The sequence below is a fragment of the Etheostoma spectabile genome, chromosome 24 (genome assembly GCF_008692095.1).
Source record: "Etheostoma spectabile isolate EspeVRDwgs_2016 chromosome 24, UIUC_Espe_1.0, whole genome shotgun sequence".
NCBI lineage: Eukaryota > Metazoa > Chordata > Actinopteri > Perciformes > Percidae > Etheostoma > Etheostoma spectabile.
The window spans coordinates 13062879-13081992 of record NC_045756.1 but is presented as its reverse complement, the minus strand read 5'-3'; the positions used below and the strand labels follow the sequence as shown (position 1 = coordinate 13081992).

General features: G+C 42.1%; 1 protein-coding gene across 1 annotated transcript in view; it reads right to left on the bottom strand.

Annotated features, from left to right (window-relative positions):
• The window catches only part of ptgfrnb (prostaglandin F2 receptor inhibitor b), a 56253-nt gene that overhangs the window by 20813 nt on the left and 16326 nt on the right, over positions 1-19114 (bottom strand). The window contains exons 5-11 of the mRNA XM_032505988.1: positions 17855-18280; positions 8245-8391; positions 7972-8132; positions 7543-7663; positions 6205-6424; positions 5898-6085; positions 495-614 (exon numbers count right to left, since the gene is read on the bottom strand). Coding sequence (XP_032361879.1) covers positions 495-614; positions 5898-6085; positions 6205-6424; positions 7543-7663; positions 7972-8132; positions 8245-8391; positions 17855-18280 — 1383 coding nt within the window. The remainder of the gene's footprint in view (positions 1-494; positions 615-5897; positions 6086-6204; positions 6425-7542; positions 7664-7971; positions 8133-8244; positions 8392-17854; positions 18281-19114) is intronic.

The window sequence follows — 19114 nt, the reverse complement described above, 5'->3', positions numbered from 1 at the left end:
TGCATCCCAATATATGATATGACACCATGGTGTTGCTTTTTTTCCTGTTCTCATAATATTAAGCTAATTTTAAATGTGAAACGTATTAGCTAAGATAAAAATGTTACGATCCACAGCTCAAGAAGTCACCAGTTTTTCAAGCAGCAAACACACATCCACAGAAGAAAGTGAGAGAATGTAAGTGCTGTGTGTGTGTGTGTGTGTGTGTGTGTGTGTGTGTGTGTGTGTGTGTGTGTGTGTGTTGTGTGGTGAGAGAGACAGACAATCTATTTCATCTATACAACCATTTAAAATGCAGGAGTCACGTCATTCTTATTAGCGCTGCGGTTGACAGGTTGGCAGGTGAAGAATGCAGCAGAAGTACAAAGTGTGTGTGTATGTGTGTGTTTATTGATGCATGTGTGTAAAAAATAGCAAACTGCCTGAGAAAAACAGAAACCGTAATTGATTGTGATTTATGAGTGCATGCGAGAAACCGAGCATGTGTGGCTTACCTGTCTGCGTGCCGGTCTTCGGGGAAGACCCAGTGACTCCGAGCGCACACTCCATCTTGGCCGTTTCCCACGGATTCACAACGCTGGTGTCTGAATGGATGGCGACGGAATAGGACGGCCCTGCAACAACAAACACATCAACTTAAAATAAAAGATTGCTGGGAGAAAATAGTGTTCAGGTGGTAAACACTGCTTTCAAGTCGCAGTGTTTCGTGTCTCTAATATGCTGAAATTAACGAGGAGGAAACGGCTGTGGTGGAGATAAATAGATTCAAGAATTACTAAACATGAGTTGTAAGCACATTTAAATACACTGTTTATGGGTCATTCTATTAATGAGTCAACAATGCAGATTAATGTCATACCCAGGATTAAGATGCGTCTCTCCATATTTAATTTTTAGATCCCCAAGGTGATTTGACTCTCCGTTAGCGATCTGCTACCCAACAAGAATCTGTTCAGGATTTTTCTGTGTAAAGCTCCGGCTCTATGAATATTCTCAAATGTAATACATTAAGAAATGATGACTCTCTTTGCATGTCCAGTGGATTCTCTTATCACCCAGTGAGAAGAGTGTAAGAGGCAGTGTGCAGCCAATCGGTTGCATTAGCCTGACAAGCTAATGGTCAGAAATGGATGGTCAATGGTGATTGCCAATTAGATTCTGACTTATCTACTGGCAAAGCAGACACAGGATTTAAAAACTTTTTTTTTTTTTTTTTTACAGCAGACATTTTGGTTGGTTATTGTAGCAAAAGCAGGGGTGTTACTTACTAATTACATAACCAAAGAGTCCCGGTGAGTCATGCCAGTGTGACAGTGAGTCGGCACGCACGCTACCAGGACCCATTCATTTCAACACTTACACCCGTGCGTTTCCTGCTGTGGTGAAGTTTTCATAAAAATTAAAAAAAAAAAAAAAAACTCATGCATTACATTTTGAAATTTCTTGTCTTAAACTCGCACATTGTCGCAATGTGGCTTTGGAGGAAAAGTTGGTTGTAAAACCTTAGCTCCGACGTACAAATGTATTCACGTTCAAGAGTTTTCGGTGTGTAAATACCTTCATGTCGTCTCTGAATACATTTAAGATGTTCTGACAGACTTCCCCGAGAACGCTTCATCACTCGCACTGTCGTGTGTAAACAATCTGCTGTATAATGCATCAACACCGTGTGGAAAGACATAAAACATGTTCCCTGGGCCTCAGCACGGGGGAGCTGTCTTTTCTTAAGACCAACAGAAGCACTCAAGAAGACCCAGTCCCAAAATGTACATAACTGGATGAATTATATAGAATTCATTCATTATGTAATATATATCTCCAATGCATGTATAAAATAATTCATTATTCCTTCTTCATCAGCAGCATGTTTAGCATATAATTTACATCTAACATTTTTATCTTCACTTTCTTTTACTAGAAATCAGTTAAACCAAGCGGCTCCTTTTCTACACGTCTTCTCTGCAAAATACCGCCTTAAATGTTGATGCATAGTGTTCATTTTACTGTTGCCATGACGGAAAAAAGCTTTTAAAACAGCTTTCAAACCACTCAACGACGACAAACATCTGGTTAGCTTCCAAGACAAGAAAATGAAGAATTCATTACCTTCACAATAAGATTTAAACTGCATGGTGTCCCCGAAACACACAAGTTCAACAGCTATTCCACTCTAAGGATTATAAATGGATTTCTTCATACAACGTGGGTGTCATATATGGTTATTGGCTGTAATATTTACCCCAGCCATTTCAGTGCAGAGATCTGAAAATGTTACTTTTTTATTTTTTTATTATCAAATTATGTAAAACCAAAAGACAACCAAAAGACAACACGCCCCGAACAATGACAGTAAGTCAAACCAGATGGCAGCTCTGAAAAATTAACATTCAAAACAATTGTAATAAAAAACATGTGGTAAAAAAAAAAAAATATATATATAATATATTATATATATTTTAGGAAGTTGACTGATCAGACTGAAAAGACGACACGTTATTCCTCTGGCCGCTCCATATTTATGTTACCATCCATTGACAAAAGTTGAAAATAACAATTCATTATTTAATAGTAGTGCTGTCAAACGATTCAAATATTTAATCCCGATTAATCGCATTAATGCCATAGTTGACTCGCAATTAATCGCACATTTTTATCTATTCTAAATGTCCCTCGAATTCTTTTTGTCCCATTATTTCTCATTTTAATGCTCTTATCAACATGGAAAAGTGGATCGGCTCGCTTTGTGCAAATGTTTTTTATTGAAAACAAATCTGCATATAGCTTACTGTAGTGTTTCCCACTAACATTGAATAATCTCTCACACGGTGTAACACATCAATAAAAGGGGGAGAAAAAAATGCTTTGACGGGGGGGGGGGGGGGGGGGGGTTCTTGAAAACATGCTCAGCTTGAAGCTTGCACGCTGTCAGTGTGTGTGTTGCTCGTGTGGGGTCAAAATGTTCGACTTGGACACACACACAGACACACACACAGACACACACAGACACACACACACAGACACACACACACGATGCGGTGCAGATCTCTACAGCTGGCTGGTTGGCCAAAGGGCTTCACTTTGAAGATGTCCCAGAGAGAGAGAGGAGGAGAGGCGAAGAGAGAGATGAGGAGGAGGAGAGAGAGAGGAGAGAGAGAGAGAGCGAGAGGATGAGAGCGAGAGCGAGAGGAGAGAGAGAGAGAGAGAGAGAGAGAGAGAGAGGTAGAGGAAGACAGTGTGGGTGAGAGAGTAAAAGGATGGTGGAGAGAACGGGGGAGGAAAAACGGCAAGTTATAAAGAGAAAAAGAAGAAGTAATGCTCAAGGGCTGCTTCCCTCCCCAAAGATAGAAGATAGTGTTGAGTCCATCTGTCTCTCCGTAGCTGTCGTCTCGCTTTCTTTCTGCACCATCTCTTTGCTCCCTCAGTCTTAAGCTTTTTTTTTCCCCCCTCCTACAAACGTCATTCAGATGGTTGAAGAGAAATACTAAGGCCTGTCTTCTATCAAACATGTGCACCATAGTAATGTGTAGGGAGGAGGGAGGATACAGGGAAGAGAGCTCAATAGATTCTGGACTTTTGAAGCCGATTGGCAATTCAAACATAACAACAAATTAGTTTTAAAACATCAACAAAAAAATCTTATGTACAAATGTCAATCCTCATTTATTTGCTCTTGATTTTTCGGTCTATTTGGTGTTGTTGTGCACACGTTGGTGCTCCATATTTTCTGCTAAAGACATTTTATTGTGAAGCACTCTAACGTTTGTTTTAAAAACCTTTGCCAATTTTTGCCTTATCATCCTTCCTTCTACCCCCCCATTCCTCCTCTGCCACCACATTCCCTTTCTCTCGCTCACCCACTTTCTCTCTCCTAGTCTCCCCCTTTCTGACTCCTCTGTGCACCGTCTCTTCTCATTATCCTGCTCTTTCGCCATATTTCTCCACCTTTTCTTACTCACCTTTCTATTCTTGCTGTATATATCTATACTTGCCTTTGCTCCTCCCTCCTCTTGTGTCCCTTTCCTCACTCCTTCCCCTTTTCCTCCCTCTCCAAATTGTTACAACTTCCCCCTTTCCGCCTTACCTTTTCCTTTCTCCCTCCTACTTCCCCACCTCCCCTCGCTTTGTCATCCTCCTTGTCGCCTCCCTCCTCTTCCTTCTATCCTGTCTGACGCTCTCGTTCCTCCTCCCGTCTCCCACGTCACAGTCAGATCAAAGAAAGTTAAGTAGGCCAGTGGCTGTGGTGGGCGTCAAAGGGCTTAGGGTGTGTGTGTGTGTGAGTGCATCTTTGTTTCTTGCACATTATTAGACAATTTATGCTGGTTATCATTAACACTGTGTGGGTGGAGGCTGTGTGTATAATGAGGTCTAGAAATGCACACTGCTCACATAACTATTTGTACAGTTACTCCAGGATTTCCAGGATAGTTCACATTTAGCCTTTAGTATTTGTTCAGATTGTTATGAAAGCGCATAAGTGATTAAATAAGTGAGGAAATGGCTTTGAATTATTACTGAATCTTACTACAGTGTTAGAAAATATTTCCCAACATTTAGGGCCCTATTTTAACGATCTAAGCGCACGGCTTGAAGCGCCTGGTGCAGGTGTTTAGGGCGTGTCCAAATCCACTTTTGCTAGTTTGATAGCGGAAAAATGGGTCCGTGTGCCGGGCGCATGGTTCAAAAGGGTTGTACTTAGTGTCTTCATTAATTCATAGGTGTGTTTTGGATGAAATAACATGCAATAAACCAATCAGAGCGTCAGCTCCCATGTCCTTTAACAGCCAGGCGCGTTTGTACCTTGACCCGTTGCCGTTATGATGGAGGATATGCTGAACAGGAAGGAGAGAATTTCAGAAGAAACCGATTTGCAAGTGTGTGACGTAAAAGCGTGCAAGCAGATCATATGACATTGCAATATTACATTTTTTTTAATGTTTTGCGTGTTGGTGTGCTGCTGCACACAAACGTCCCTGTGTGTGTAACAAGCATAGTGTGTGTGCGTGCTTAGGCGCATTTTACTAGTGCGTAAAAATAACTGCATTATTGACTTTAGACCAGATTTTTGTTGGTCAATGGTGCGATCACTTTCCACTGCCTCAAGATGGCGATATGGCAAGAATGCAACCTGAACACACCTCCACGTAAGACCAGCACGCCCATGGGTGCACAGGTGCATTTGCCATTTAAATGATGTGAGCGCTGGACAGGACAACTGCGTCGGTCTAGAACTAGCTAAGACACTTGCGTCCTGCTTTGTGTTGACCCAGGTGTAAGATAAGGCCCTTGGGCTTCTATTATGCTCTTTGTATATTAAATGAGCGCAATGTCTTCATAAGAAAAAGCTGATTTAGGAAGAAGAAAGAGAAATGTAATAGGTTATGTATGGGATGCAATTAGAAACAGGAAGGAGTAGGACAAGAAAAAAGCCCAGTGGAAGAATATAACCCTGTCAGTGCGTGCTCAACAGAGAAGCAAAGTGAAAGTTGAAGTGTTTTTTCCACGCTAAATTCACATGTGAAAGTTTACTGTTAAGGGTGACAAATCCTTGTTCCTCTTTACACTAATACTGGAGCCACCTGGATCTTTCTAATCATGCTGTTAGGTTTCAACTTCTCTTCATTCAGTTGCTATGCCACTAAATATTACATTATACCAACAGCCACTTCTTCCATTGTTCTGAAGAAGACAACGGCCAGAGGCATGACATTCACAGTTGAATCCTTCTTCGTTTCGCCATCCGCCAACAACAACAACAAACAACCCCCCCCCCCCCACACCCCAAACAATTGTGAGGGAAATGTAAAGGCCAGTCCTTGTTTTCAGCTTTGGGCGAGGTAATATAATGTTTGTGAAACCCACGTGTTGTAAGCGAACACAAAACACACACGTTGACCCACCATTTTCTTGGAAGTCGATCCTGACTTTGTTAGACTCTGCACTGGTGGCTCTTGTCCAAGCTTGTCCCGCCTGCTGTTTGGTCCACGCGGTGATGTCGCACCAGTAGAAGCCTCTGTCGGACAACTGGACGCCCGCTAGCCGAAACTGAAACTCTGCCGGACCGGACTTGGTCAGAACCAGACTGTCTCTGAGTGGACAGAGAGAGCGATGAATACATTTCAAAATAAAACGCAGACTCCAGTGTATCCCTGACAGTAACTGTGTGTGTGTGTGTGTATATATATATATATATATATATATACGGACCTCCTGTTGGGGTCTGTGGCTCCTCCGTGCTGCAGGACGTTGTCCGGGCTGAGACTCATGATGGTTCTCACGGTGCCATCCAGGCTGTCCTGCGATTGGATGAGCACCGAGTAACCCGCCTCACCGAGGTTCTCAGTGGCCACGATGCAGCTCATCTCAAAGGTAGCACCGCCCACCGAGGCTTCACGGATGCGTTTGGCCACGACGTTCAGAGTGGGACCTGAAAATAATACCAGTCAATCAATCAATCATAGCGCTGGGCAATATGGAGAAAATGAAATATCACGATACTTTTGACCAAATACATCAGTGTTGATATTACCACGATATTGTAGGGTTGACTATTAGTGCTTCCACAAAACATGTACGCAATGAGATTTTAGATAAATAATCACCAATAATGTGGATTTCATGACTAAGTGGGTAAAAGCAAATAATAGAACACGTCTGCAACAGTCTGGTCAATTCAGAAAAGTACATCACATTGCTGTAACGCAGCCTTTAAAACCAGGAAAAGACAATGTTTTGTCTATCAAAAACCAAAATTTAGGATATACATATCTCAATTTCAAATAATATCCATATATGCCCCGCCTAAAAATCGAACAGTCTATTAAAGGGGCCCCATTCCAACCCCCCCCCGAGGTTTACGGGGGAAAAAACCCCAAACGCAAACCCCACCGCAAACACACACACACCCACCCACACCACCACACACACCCACCCACCACACACACCCCACAACACAAAACAACCCCCACAAAAAAAAACCACACAAAACCCAAAACACCACACTCAATTAGCTCAATTTGGGGGGACCAGGCCCGCAAAATAGGAATAAAAGAGGAAAGTGTGTAAGTGGTTTTGGGGGTTTTTTAATTTTTGTAATGGAGGGCTGAGCAAAAATTTCTGTTTGTTGAAAGGGTTTTTTGGAGTCTGGAAAAAATATGTGGGACATTAGACGTATTCAATAAAAAAAACAGCAGGGTTACTGTGACCGGCTGGTAGTGTTTTAGAGTTTTCGTGATCATGAATGTGAGTTAATGGTTCAGTTTTTTTGAATTTCTCCCAAAAGTACCTAATTAAATCACAGAAATACGTTATCTGGAGTAAAGGTTCATTTTCCCATAGCACAAAAAAAAGAAAAAACACTTTTTGTCGCTGATGTCTATCACAAGATTTGAATCGGTTGTAGGCCTGGACATAACCTGGGGCCGATCAGATTCATTTTGCAGATTCGAAATTTAGGTTGAATGAACGGTTCAATAATTCAATAACATAATCTGCCAAACAGAGGAAAACCAAACAGATGAGGGCCGATAAATAAAGTTTCCTTACGTTTGGTATCCCATCGTACAGCCAGCTGCGAGCTCTGGTACTCGGCAGTATTCACGATGTCACCCTGGCTGTTAACACTCCAAGCAGACACAGTGCAGACATACTGGCCCATGTCAATCTCCTGCAGACATGAATAAGTCAGTGATCAACATGAATAAGTTCATTTTCATCGTTCGTTAGAATTAGAGCTCATCTAACGTTAACCTCGGGATGGAGGAACTTCCTGATAGTCACTGCTTTACACTGAAGTAATAACATTAGTAGTAAAAATCCAGTTTTTGACAAAAAGGACATTTTGGCCCAATGTTTTGGTAAAAATGATACCACGTATATTGTTATTGTTCTAACCAGTCTGATAAAATGTACATCTTTCTTTTGTTTCTAATCTACAGTGTAAAAGCTACAGTAATAATCAGTCATGTTGTCTACCTGAGTGCGGAGGATTCGCAGTTTAAATGTGTCGGGCTGGACTCTGGTCAGAGACATCACGCCGCTCTTCAGCCTTTCAGAATACACCTGTCCTGGCAACAGGTTGCCATAGCCGTCCAGGGAGCCAATGGGATGTGAGGTCTGAGGACCACTCCCTGTACCTGCAGGTGATTGGGCAGAAAACAGTGAGCCAGGTTTTAAGTTAATTCCTTTACACGATTCTGTGGAAAAACGCATTAAAAAGACTTTTGACAAAGACTGCTGTAAAAGTACCAGGAAGTGGGGTGTGCAGCCAGGTGACACCCAGTCGGCCTCCCAGGGATAGATGGGTAATGTTGGTGACACGGCACGCCAGCTCTGTGGGCTCGGCCGTCATCTTGGGGTTCAGCACGGCTTCAAGGGTCACCGTGAAGCTCGGTTCTAGGTAGAAAAAGAATCAAATTAAACTCAATGTAATTACATAGTTTAAACATGTAGACACTTTTAATGACACAAGCATTAACCGTGTAATTCTATTAAGGGAAGGAGAGCCCTTCAAACCCAACTGCATTTTGAAAGGGGTGGTGATGGCCCAGTGGATAAGGTGTGGGAGATCAGGGTTCAATTCCCACTGCAATACATCAACCAACGTGTCCCTGAGCAAGACACTTAACCTGTAGTTGATCCAGAGGCGTGCCACCTCCGATATAAAGAAACTGTAAGAAAGTAAGTAAGTCGCTTTGGATAAAAGCGTCACCTAAATGACACGTAATGTAAGGAAAGTAATGTAACAGGGCTAGTCACTTGCCCCAATCCTGTTCAGTTATTAAAGCAACACAATCCTTACCCCTACAGGGGTTGGAGATGAGGTGGGACGAGCCAGCTGCAACCACCATGCCACACTCTGTTCTAGGAAACACACCTAAAAACATCCAAGGCCTAATGAATGTAACAAAAGCCCAACCCAAACCCTTTGAGCTAAAAACCGCACGGCATTCATGTCCTGCAAAGTAAAACCCTGTTATGGCTCAGCTTTGTCAATTGACAATGACAATTTGACAATGTAGTCATTTCATGTATGGCACAATCTCACAATCATTACAAATGAGACCCTGTCAGACAGGTGCTTGACATTTTACACATGGTTTTTGTGTTTGGGTCAGCGCCCAAATTTGGTATTTTGGTCCTTAAATAGAGCGAAGTGAAAGAGCCAGACAACAGATATAGAACTGACATAACACTGTTACTTTTAGGTGGAGAGGCAGGTCCTCTTAGTCAGACAACCAGATTGCACCTTCACGCCTCGACGAACAGGAAACACACACACAGACTTCCACCTGCCTAACTGTGAAAGATATGCAACACACACACACACACACACACACTCCTGCAGCATTTGTACATACAAGTAGTCACTGACACAAACCACACAAATACGGCAGAAACACTATTAATACAAGCACACACGCAAGAGTGTGCCTGAGTGTGTGTTTGGCAAAGGAGTGGGTTTGCGTGATGTCATTTGGACGTCATACACACACACACTGACTAATACACCGTTACCATCTGTTGTGACACACACACACAAAGTTTCTCTGCCAACTAGCCACGCGCCTCTCTCGTTGACATGTTGCCTGATTTAGTAGAGCAGCTCGTCACCAGTAAAGCACAGTATACTGGATCTGACCGATATATTGTGTTTGAAAGCTAATCATGCACATTTACATATTTTGTCCAAGCCAATAACGACACATATACTGTATATTTACAACAATGCCCAAATAATAATTATAAAAAATAGCTCAGTTGGTAGAGCGGCCGTCCATTTATAGCTCCTGCGGCCCTTTGCTGCACGTCATCCCCCCCTCTCTCTCTCTTTTATAGTAAAATCTGAAAATCTATGACTTTCAACATCAATGAATTTTGCTGTAGTCAATGGAATTTAAAATCTTAAAATTACAACATAATGTAATTTCAGACATTTAAAAATAATTCAAGATCATGGAAAAAAAAAAAACACTCAGCTGCAGTCCTCAACATCGAACCAGACGTTATCCAAATCAGTGGTTTATTAAGATCTAGCAGGTTCTTTTAAGGCTTAAAAAAAATAAATCATCATCAACACATCCCACTGGGTTCTAGTCGCTGCCGAATCAGATAAAGACGGAAGAATATCATGACATAAACTGACCACGAGTACAATACTAAACAGACAATAACAATCCAGAAAATGTGTGAAGTGCACCACAGGCCCTGTAGAAGCAAACAGCCATCCAACACCCTGCAGTATCTGTAAATAACAACCCCCCCAAACCCCATGTTAGCGATGCCGCCGACCTCATGTCATGTCATGTCCTCAAAACCGAGTCTGGCTCGTAGCTCCAGCCGCTCTTGCGGCCATTCTGCACTCCGTCGAGTTGTTTAGCAGAGCAGAACTTGTGTAAAAAACAAGCTTTAAAAAGAATAAAAAAAAGGCACTATTAGTGCGTGGCTCGAGGAGGCAATAGAAGGAAAAAATAGGTCAATGTCAATACCAAAACAAGGGCTTTCATCTGCATCGCACTGCATATGTTCATTTTAAGAAGCTACGCTTGGTTAGAGGCTCTTAGTTTGCAGTGAATGTAATGGTGACAAACGTTATATCTCATTCATTATTCTTTCTGCATTAGCAAACACGCCAACTGTTCAGTTCAGACGGGGAAACCACTACTATCATTTCATTTCCATTGTTGATTCATCTACCAATAACCTCCTCCATTAATAAACAATTTAAATGTCAGCAAATTGAGAACCATGTCCTCAGAAGGTAGCCAAAGCCCACACTGCTGTTTCCAGTGTCTTGGTTGGTTTGTTTGCCCAACGGCCCAAAAACCCTAAAGATATTCAGGGTGTTATTATAAAAAGGCCAATAGGAGCCACATAGCATATGGACACACACCAACACGTACAGTCCAGAAGCGGGGCATTCACTGGAACGTGTTTTCTGCTTCGGCTCATTTACAGGTGGGCTGATCGCCATCGCAATGTGTTTGCCAACAATCAGGGGAGAGGAAAGTGAACGGCTACTGTTGGCAGAAACCAGTGCAACACAAATAGCCAGAGAGCTGAACTCCCAACCATGGCAGAGTTTCCAGAAACAGAAGAAATGCTGTATTCTGCCAAAACAAAAGACATGTGAGACAGACTGGAGTGTGCAGGCGTGTGTGTAGTCTGCGATAGGAAAACCAGATACGAACCAGCCACAGGATCCATTCCCTCTTTCTGTCAACACTATGTGTCTCCCAGGACGGAGGACGAGCACTGGCCGACACACACTGACCAGATGCACGTTCTTTTTTACGTCACAGATTACAGCTGAATGTAGTCGGATTACTGTGTGTGCATGCAGACTACAGTCATCGGTTACCAGGCTTCCAAATAACTTAATTCTAAACAGAGACAGCCATTTCTACACATCCAGTATCAGACAAATATTAACATGCACTACCTTTTATCGAATATTTAGCATCATGCAGGTGTGCAAAAAGGAAACATTTGCCAAGCTTGTCATGTATGTAGTATAAATGTATAAAGGCTGAATAATAAATACTCCTCAAGTAATAGATGTAGTGTGAAAATCACGCCAACATTGGCTCCACACACACAAACTGCACTGGTAATAAGAGGAGAGCAGTGAACAGCCTAGACGCTAAACATCATAAAACCACACACTGGAGTTTCATACAGCCTGTGGCGATGCACAGCCTCCTTAATTTAGCTGCTTTCTATTTCACTGAAGGGTAGATTTTCACTGAGTTTAGGAAACTGCTGGAGAGCTGCATCTTAAACTGTGTCCTTTAGGAAAGAAAAGTCAATCCTGTATGAACAAAAGGAAGAAGGACTGAGGACTAGAGCCCGGCCGATGTATCAATAAGGAATAATAATAATCAATAATAATAATAATAATAATAATAATAATAATAGGTCAATAATAATAAGCGCAGCTTTAATATGAAGCCGTGTTGGTTATACTCCATGCTGTATGAAGACACGTGCCTTTATAGCCTTTCCTCGGGCTCCAACCTGGCCCTCGCTGGTCAGCTGGGAGACACACTCCTGACGGGGTGTCTGCACCGAGGTCTCGGAGTGTCCTATCAGCCACGCTGGAACACTTCCAAACGAGTTGGAGTTGGTGGTGGGGTGGGGGTGGGGGGGGGGGTGACCTTACCCCGTGTGGGGGAGCAGCTGAACACTGAGATCCCCTAATATTGCTGAATTCCTCATCCTGTCCTAACAAGAGGCCGGCCGGGCGGCAGAGAAACCTGGTTTAGACCGTTAACTTCCAATGTGCTGCTCCGAGCAAGTGATTGCAAAAAGATGTACTGGTTTAAAGTGGCTCAGTGGATTTCTGTTTTTCCACCACAGAAGCGGAAATGTTGATCCTCATCTGGATCAAGAAGAAGCAGAAGTTAAATTCCGGCTCAGGGGAGCGTTGGGACACATCGAGCCAGTCCTCCAGTTGGGCCTGGGATCAATCACATTTACCTCATATACCTAGTGGCTGATGGCTGGGTGCTAATTGAAAGCATGACTATGCTAGCAAACAGGCAGGCTGTCTCTTTCATACCTTTTTTTTCCCCCAACACAGGAAGCTGGAAAAAAATAAATAGCCGTCTGCCAGTGTCTTAATGAGTCACCATTTGGTATGCCATTTCCTTGTTTAATCCATGGCACATAAGATAACATAATAATGTATTAAATAATGATATATGAATCTCTATAAAAGAGACTATAACAATTCCACAGCTATAGTTACTGTGGTGAATCCCATCTAATCATGATTGTCATGATGTTTCAGTATTCCACAATTACTTTTGGGGGTATAGGGTTACCATAACCAATAGAAATGATAGATAACGCCACGTTAATAACCATCCTTCAAGTTCTGCTGTTCTTTGTCATTTAGTTGCATTCTATAAAGTAATAGTTCAAAAAATAGATCACTTTAAATTGACTAAATGTGAACACTGGTAAGAACAACTCTAGTAGTTTGTAATAAAAAAAAAAAGGAGGGGTTAAAACTTCACAAGCAACAGCTTGAGAACAAAAATTCCACTCATCTCCATTAAGTATTCCACATTCATAGTTGCTTGGTGTGGAAAAGTCACTAGAACAGTAAAAAAATCTGCCATTGATACTAATTGAATCTAATCTATACTAGTCTATATCCACGACGTTCCACTTCCCGGTGCCATCGGAAATCCCTCATGCCGGATGTCACCTTATGCTTTGTTAGTGTTGGCGTTCTAACCGCTGATGGATTTCTGAGGACTACGGTTACCTGGTCCTCAGGTCTCTGCAGGGTAAATCCAGACAGCTAGCTAGACTATCTGTCCAATCTGAGTTTTCTGTTGCACGACTAAAACAAACTCTGAACGTACACATGTTCCATCAAAACAAGTTCCTTCCCGAGGCTGTTTTGCAGCGGCACCATGACTCCGTCCGGTGCTTAGCGCCGCCCATGACGACGGTTATTGGTTTAAAGAAATGCCAATAAAGCAGAGCATGTTTTTTCTCCCTTCCCTCAATACTGTGTAGACTGGCCAGACCCTCCTCCACAGCGCTGTGGACTACAGAATTAAATCATACAAACTCTCATACTATATATATTCATTAAACATTATGATAAGCTATGAAAAATAAGAAATATGAGCTGGCATGAAATACAGGCAGGCCTTTATTGAGTGAAGTGCCTTTAATGACAACAATTCCAGCTGATACAACAGCACGCACACAGGGGGAGTGTAGCCAAGGGTGAAAGGAGTTACACCCTCTTCAACTGTGTGTGTGTGTGTGTGTTCCTGCCGTGGGGTTTACTAAACAAGTTCTCAAACTCTTTTTGTGCTTCCTGGTAGGCTTTGCAGCAAAGCATTGTGGGAGGAGTGGGCAACCTTAAGGCCACACATCAATAGAATAGGAACTGACTGGTTCACACACCACACACACACACACACACACACACACGAGGATGAAATATATGAGCTGTAGTCAATTAGAAATGTTGCTCTCATGGTGTGTGTCTGTGTCGGCATACGCAGTTTGAAGGAATGTAAACCCTCAGGCTACAATGTAGGAGTTCCACCAGTGAGATCAGCCACATACCCCCCCACACACACACACACACACACACACACACACACACACACACACACACACACACACCACACACACCACACACACACACACCCACACACACACACACACACACACACACCACACACACACACACACACCACACACACACACACACACACACACACCACACACACACACACACACAAGCACGTATTATCTAAATAACCATGGATCCTTAGCTTGATACTTCTTTGTATCAAGATGGTACAAGATGTTTGTTATTTTAACTAAAGGCTCCAGTTGACATACAGTACAGGATGTAGGATTCTTAACAGCACTACAACCAGACACCACTCTGTACTATCCACTGACCATTACTCATTTTGGTTAAAAACAAGTCTTCCAAATGGATGGGTTAGGGTTGGTGTTTTGCCAATTATTTGCCAATGTCAATGTCCTGTACAGTAAGTATTGATCATTGAAACTGTTGCTATGACACCCCATATTTTGTCATTCTGAAACTACCCTGGTTAATTAAATGGGAAAAAAACTGGTATCAGTTCTGCAGAACCAAGCGTCCTATGTATGGTGTAGTTCCTGAATTTTAACAAAAGAAGAGAACGTTTTCTAATTTTACTGGTAACTTTAAAGTTGCAGCTCTTGTTAGGTTAAGAGAGTAGATAAAACAAGAAACTCTAGATTAAAAACTACATTGGTGAACACAGTCAACCAACAACTTGGGTGGTGGGCCAAAATCTCTGGGTGGCAAAGCAGAGAAAGGGGAGGTAACCTGGCCCTTTATGACCTCATAAGGAGCAATATTCCAGATCGGCCCATCTGAGCTTTCATTTTCTCAAAAGGCAGAGCAGGATACCCAGGGCTCGGTTTACACATATTGGCATTTTTTAGCCACTGGGGGAACTCATATTAATGTCAAAAAAACCTCATAAAAAGGAAATTTTTCAAGCCATGTGACCTTTAACCAACTTTTTGTTTTATTACCTTTTGCAACACCTTCATCCCCACTATAAACCAAAGTCTTGCACTTTAATTCAGAATACTCATATTGCAATTACATTGTATGTACTGTACATACTTTTCGTGTATAAGTATATATGTGCAGTTTATAAGTAAATGTTTTATTTCATGTGTATTTGTCCTGTGTGTGGATGAAGGGGCTACAACTTGCATTTCATTTCATGCAACTCTGAAAAGTAACCTTGGACCTGGAGTCAGATTCATGCCATTTCTGTGTTTAAAAGCTTTTAAATAAACGCAGGAAGTTGTTGACCACGGAGTAGGGAAGTCACAGCAACAACAAAAAACAATGTGCCAAACATGTCAGAGAGGAAGTGACAGCAAAGGCACAAAAACTCAGTACAGAGATGTATGGAAGTGATAACAGCCTGTCAGCCAGTCGTGAAATATCTGTCAAGTGTTCCTGTTCTGAATTTAGACAGCATGAATGAATGAATGAATGAATGAATGAATATTATTTGATTATTGTGTAATGCATTCAATAAAACGATGCCCAGCCCACATGGACTTACAAGACACTGTTATAAAAAAAATATGGAAATAATTCACCACTGCAAAAATGTTTTATAAATTTATAATAGAAAATGTTTAGAAAAAAAAGGAATATTTTGTGGAATTTCAATCTTGACAAAAAAATTTAAAAAACCTACAGGAACTCTAAAATGCAATTGGATATCATGAAATTGGTCCCCATCAAAAGAAGCGTTTCCTAATTTGCCTCAGATCCAATTTCCTGACTGATTGATACACACATTATTGAATGAAAGAGGGGAGAATATGGCAGAATTTGACTGATCTAAAATCAGAATGTTCAGGGATTTACAAGTAAGTGAAGAGTTTCTATATTTTAATTTGGTCTACTTTCTATTTGATGTCCATATCATGTGGCATCCATCCATTCATGCTAAACTCTCTAGAGGTAAAAAAATAATGAGGTTTTTTGGGACAGAACTGACGGTATTAATGCCAAGAAGTACCAACGCAAACTGGACTCCATACGTTTTTTCTTCTCTACATACAGTACCACAAAAAAGGGTAGTTGCAACTTCCCTAAAATAAAAATAAATGACACTCTGGCACTTGAGCTCACACTAAACTTTTAACAAATATGCCCAAAAACTTCCTGGGAATTCCCAAAAGCATTACATTTAGTACTGTAGCTGGACTCAGAGGGATTATGAAACAAGTGTTTATTTATTCAATAAATTCCATTTTTATTTTATTGGGAATTTGTCAGAAATCCAACTGCTATGACATAACAGCAGCTGGCGTTCTGATCAGTCAGAGCACTCCTTTCAATCTGCCCGTCCTTCCATCAATATCACAGCAGTGCTACTTTCTGTCAAAAGCTAAAATGGGTGAGGTTTGGTACGATGGAAGATGGACACTTGACGCCTGTGTATCGATACAGTATTGCCACTGAAAGTATCGCGATACAATGCTGTATCGATTCTTCCCCCCACCCCTTACAACCAGCGTGTCCGAGCTCAAAGACACACCTTTCCCACTGCAAACGTTCTTTAGATGGAACGCTCACGCCTTCATGTGCTAAGACGTAGAGTTAATTAGTGCATAGTGCGTACCGAAGAAGAAGAAAGTTGTGTCCCAAAGCCTACACCGTGTTAACACCGTCAGCCGGTTAAAATCCCATTTGATCAGTTACTACAGGCCTGATCCTTCTTAGAGACTAAATCAGACAACCAAAAGGTGTGAATGAGCATCCTAATATGTATTATTATGTTTATTTAGGAGGAAAGAAAGAAACTAATTCCATATCTAATTGCATATCCCACACATCCGTTTCCAAGCCAAGTACATCTCCCAACATGATGTCACATTCAAAAACGCAGTAAGAGAGGGAGACGGACCACCCACCATGCCAGTAATTGATTGCTGTGCCGACTGCATATGACACGACTGCTCTTCAGAGGCAGGATCAGAGCATCCCCACCCCACATACACAAACACACATACAGCATACCCAGAGGTAGCAGAGCGCAGGACAGGCATTACTAATCAATCGTCCTCTCAGCAGGATTCGACAGGCTGACTAGAGGAGAGCTTCCCTTTGAGACTCCGGATTCCTCTGTGGCACCGCAGCCTTGTTACACATCCACAAATCATGAAATCATACAGAAACAACATGCACGTGGTCCTCTCCAGCTACTACCCCTTCGTTTTCTTTCAATTATCCACTGAGCTGTCCCCAAATACAAACATACAGCTGTCTTCGATAAAGGCTGCTAGCAATGGACAGCAACTCTATTGTCAAGAAATTATAAAAGTCTCTCCAGTACTAGCGCAAATACATATTGACAAAATCAAATATTATGGACCACACAAGAAATGCTTATATGGCCTTCATTATTAGTAACCAGAACATGATGTCCACAATATTACAATCTAAGGAGACCATGTCCAAAACACCCAATCAGAGCACTAATACCATCACCACAGAAACCATCAGTCAAATATCTACAACATCAAACAGTTGGCTGCAGATTCAATCTGTTCATTCATAACTTGACTTCATATTAATAAGGTAGATTACAAAAGTCGGAATCATACGACAATAAATAGGGACAAGATTACTAACTTACATTACGGTTTTTGATTATAAGGTCACAACATTTCATTTTCTGGTAGAACTCGGCTTCTTTATGCAAATGATCGGATGTCTGCAGCTCTTTAACCTAAACATTTTAACGTGAAACACAAACCAGAAGACATTTTTTATATTATTTCCACTCACTGATCTGTGCCACCTTCACTGTTAAAGGGCTGGACGTTTTCTCGGCCACCATGTGCCACCTCCCTCCTCCTCCCGAGCTCCTTCCTCCTTTCTCGATGAAGGCTCGGACGCGGCAGGCGTACACCCCCGCGTCCTCCCCGCTCACCCCCCTCACCCCCATCTTGTATTCTCCGACTCCCGTCCGCTCCAGGCTCGCCTCCCCTCGCTTGCCCTGCGCGCCGCTCGAGGACGTGTTGGAGATCACCACCCCGCTCAGCTCCATGGTGGTTATTTCGCGGCCGTCGGCCAGCCAGGTCACCTCCAGGGCGAGGGCGGGGAGGTTGTCGGCGGCGACGTAGCAGACGAGGGTCAGCTTCTCGCCGGGGGAGAGCAGCAGGGGCGTGGAGGAGGAAGACGAAGACGAAGCCTTCACACTGAGGGACTGGCCTTGAGAGGACGGAGACAGAGACAGCACATCAGGCACATCATCCTTATGTGAACATACTGCAACAAGATTAAAGATGAACAAATAGTGCTTTGGTTTTTCATACGTCCTACAATTGAAACAATCCTGAGTTATTATTTATTTATTAATTATCCTGCACAAAGACAACACTTGACTTCACAGAAGTCAAAGGGTGCACTTCAAATCAGATTCAAAGAGTTAACCAAAATGCTATTTAAATTATGATAATGAATTTAGAAAATAATTCTAAAATGCAGCACCAATGTTAACTAAATGTAACATCAAGGTTATCCATTGCGATGGATATGAGAAGCAGAGACAAGATAAAGAAAAGTGTAATAAATAAATGCCAGAGATGTTCAGTTCAGTGATGCTGAAGAAGAACATTTTATTTAAAAAAAAAAAAAAAAGTCTTTATCTGTGTATCTTGAACAGTTGGATCGGTCTCCATTAACAACCGAGACAGCAGTATGTGGGTAAGAGACTCTGTTTGGTGTCTGGAAAAGGACAAAAGACACAAAGCCCACTCTGTTTGACTTTTCTCATCCTCTTTACTCAAGTCAGTAAGTCAATATGAACTGACTGGCACACAATGGACCTGAGACCTGTGTGTGTGTGTGTGTGTGTGTGTGTGTGTGTGTGTGTGTGTGTGTGTGTGTGTGTGTGTGTGTGTGTGTACCGCTCATCTCTGGTTTCATTACAAACCACTGGGTGTTTTCCAGCACTTAAAGAGGATATGGTAGCCTAGAAAGATGTAAGATATGGTGACCACGGTAACCACAATGAATGAGTGAGAGACAGAGCGTGTGAGCGTA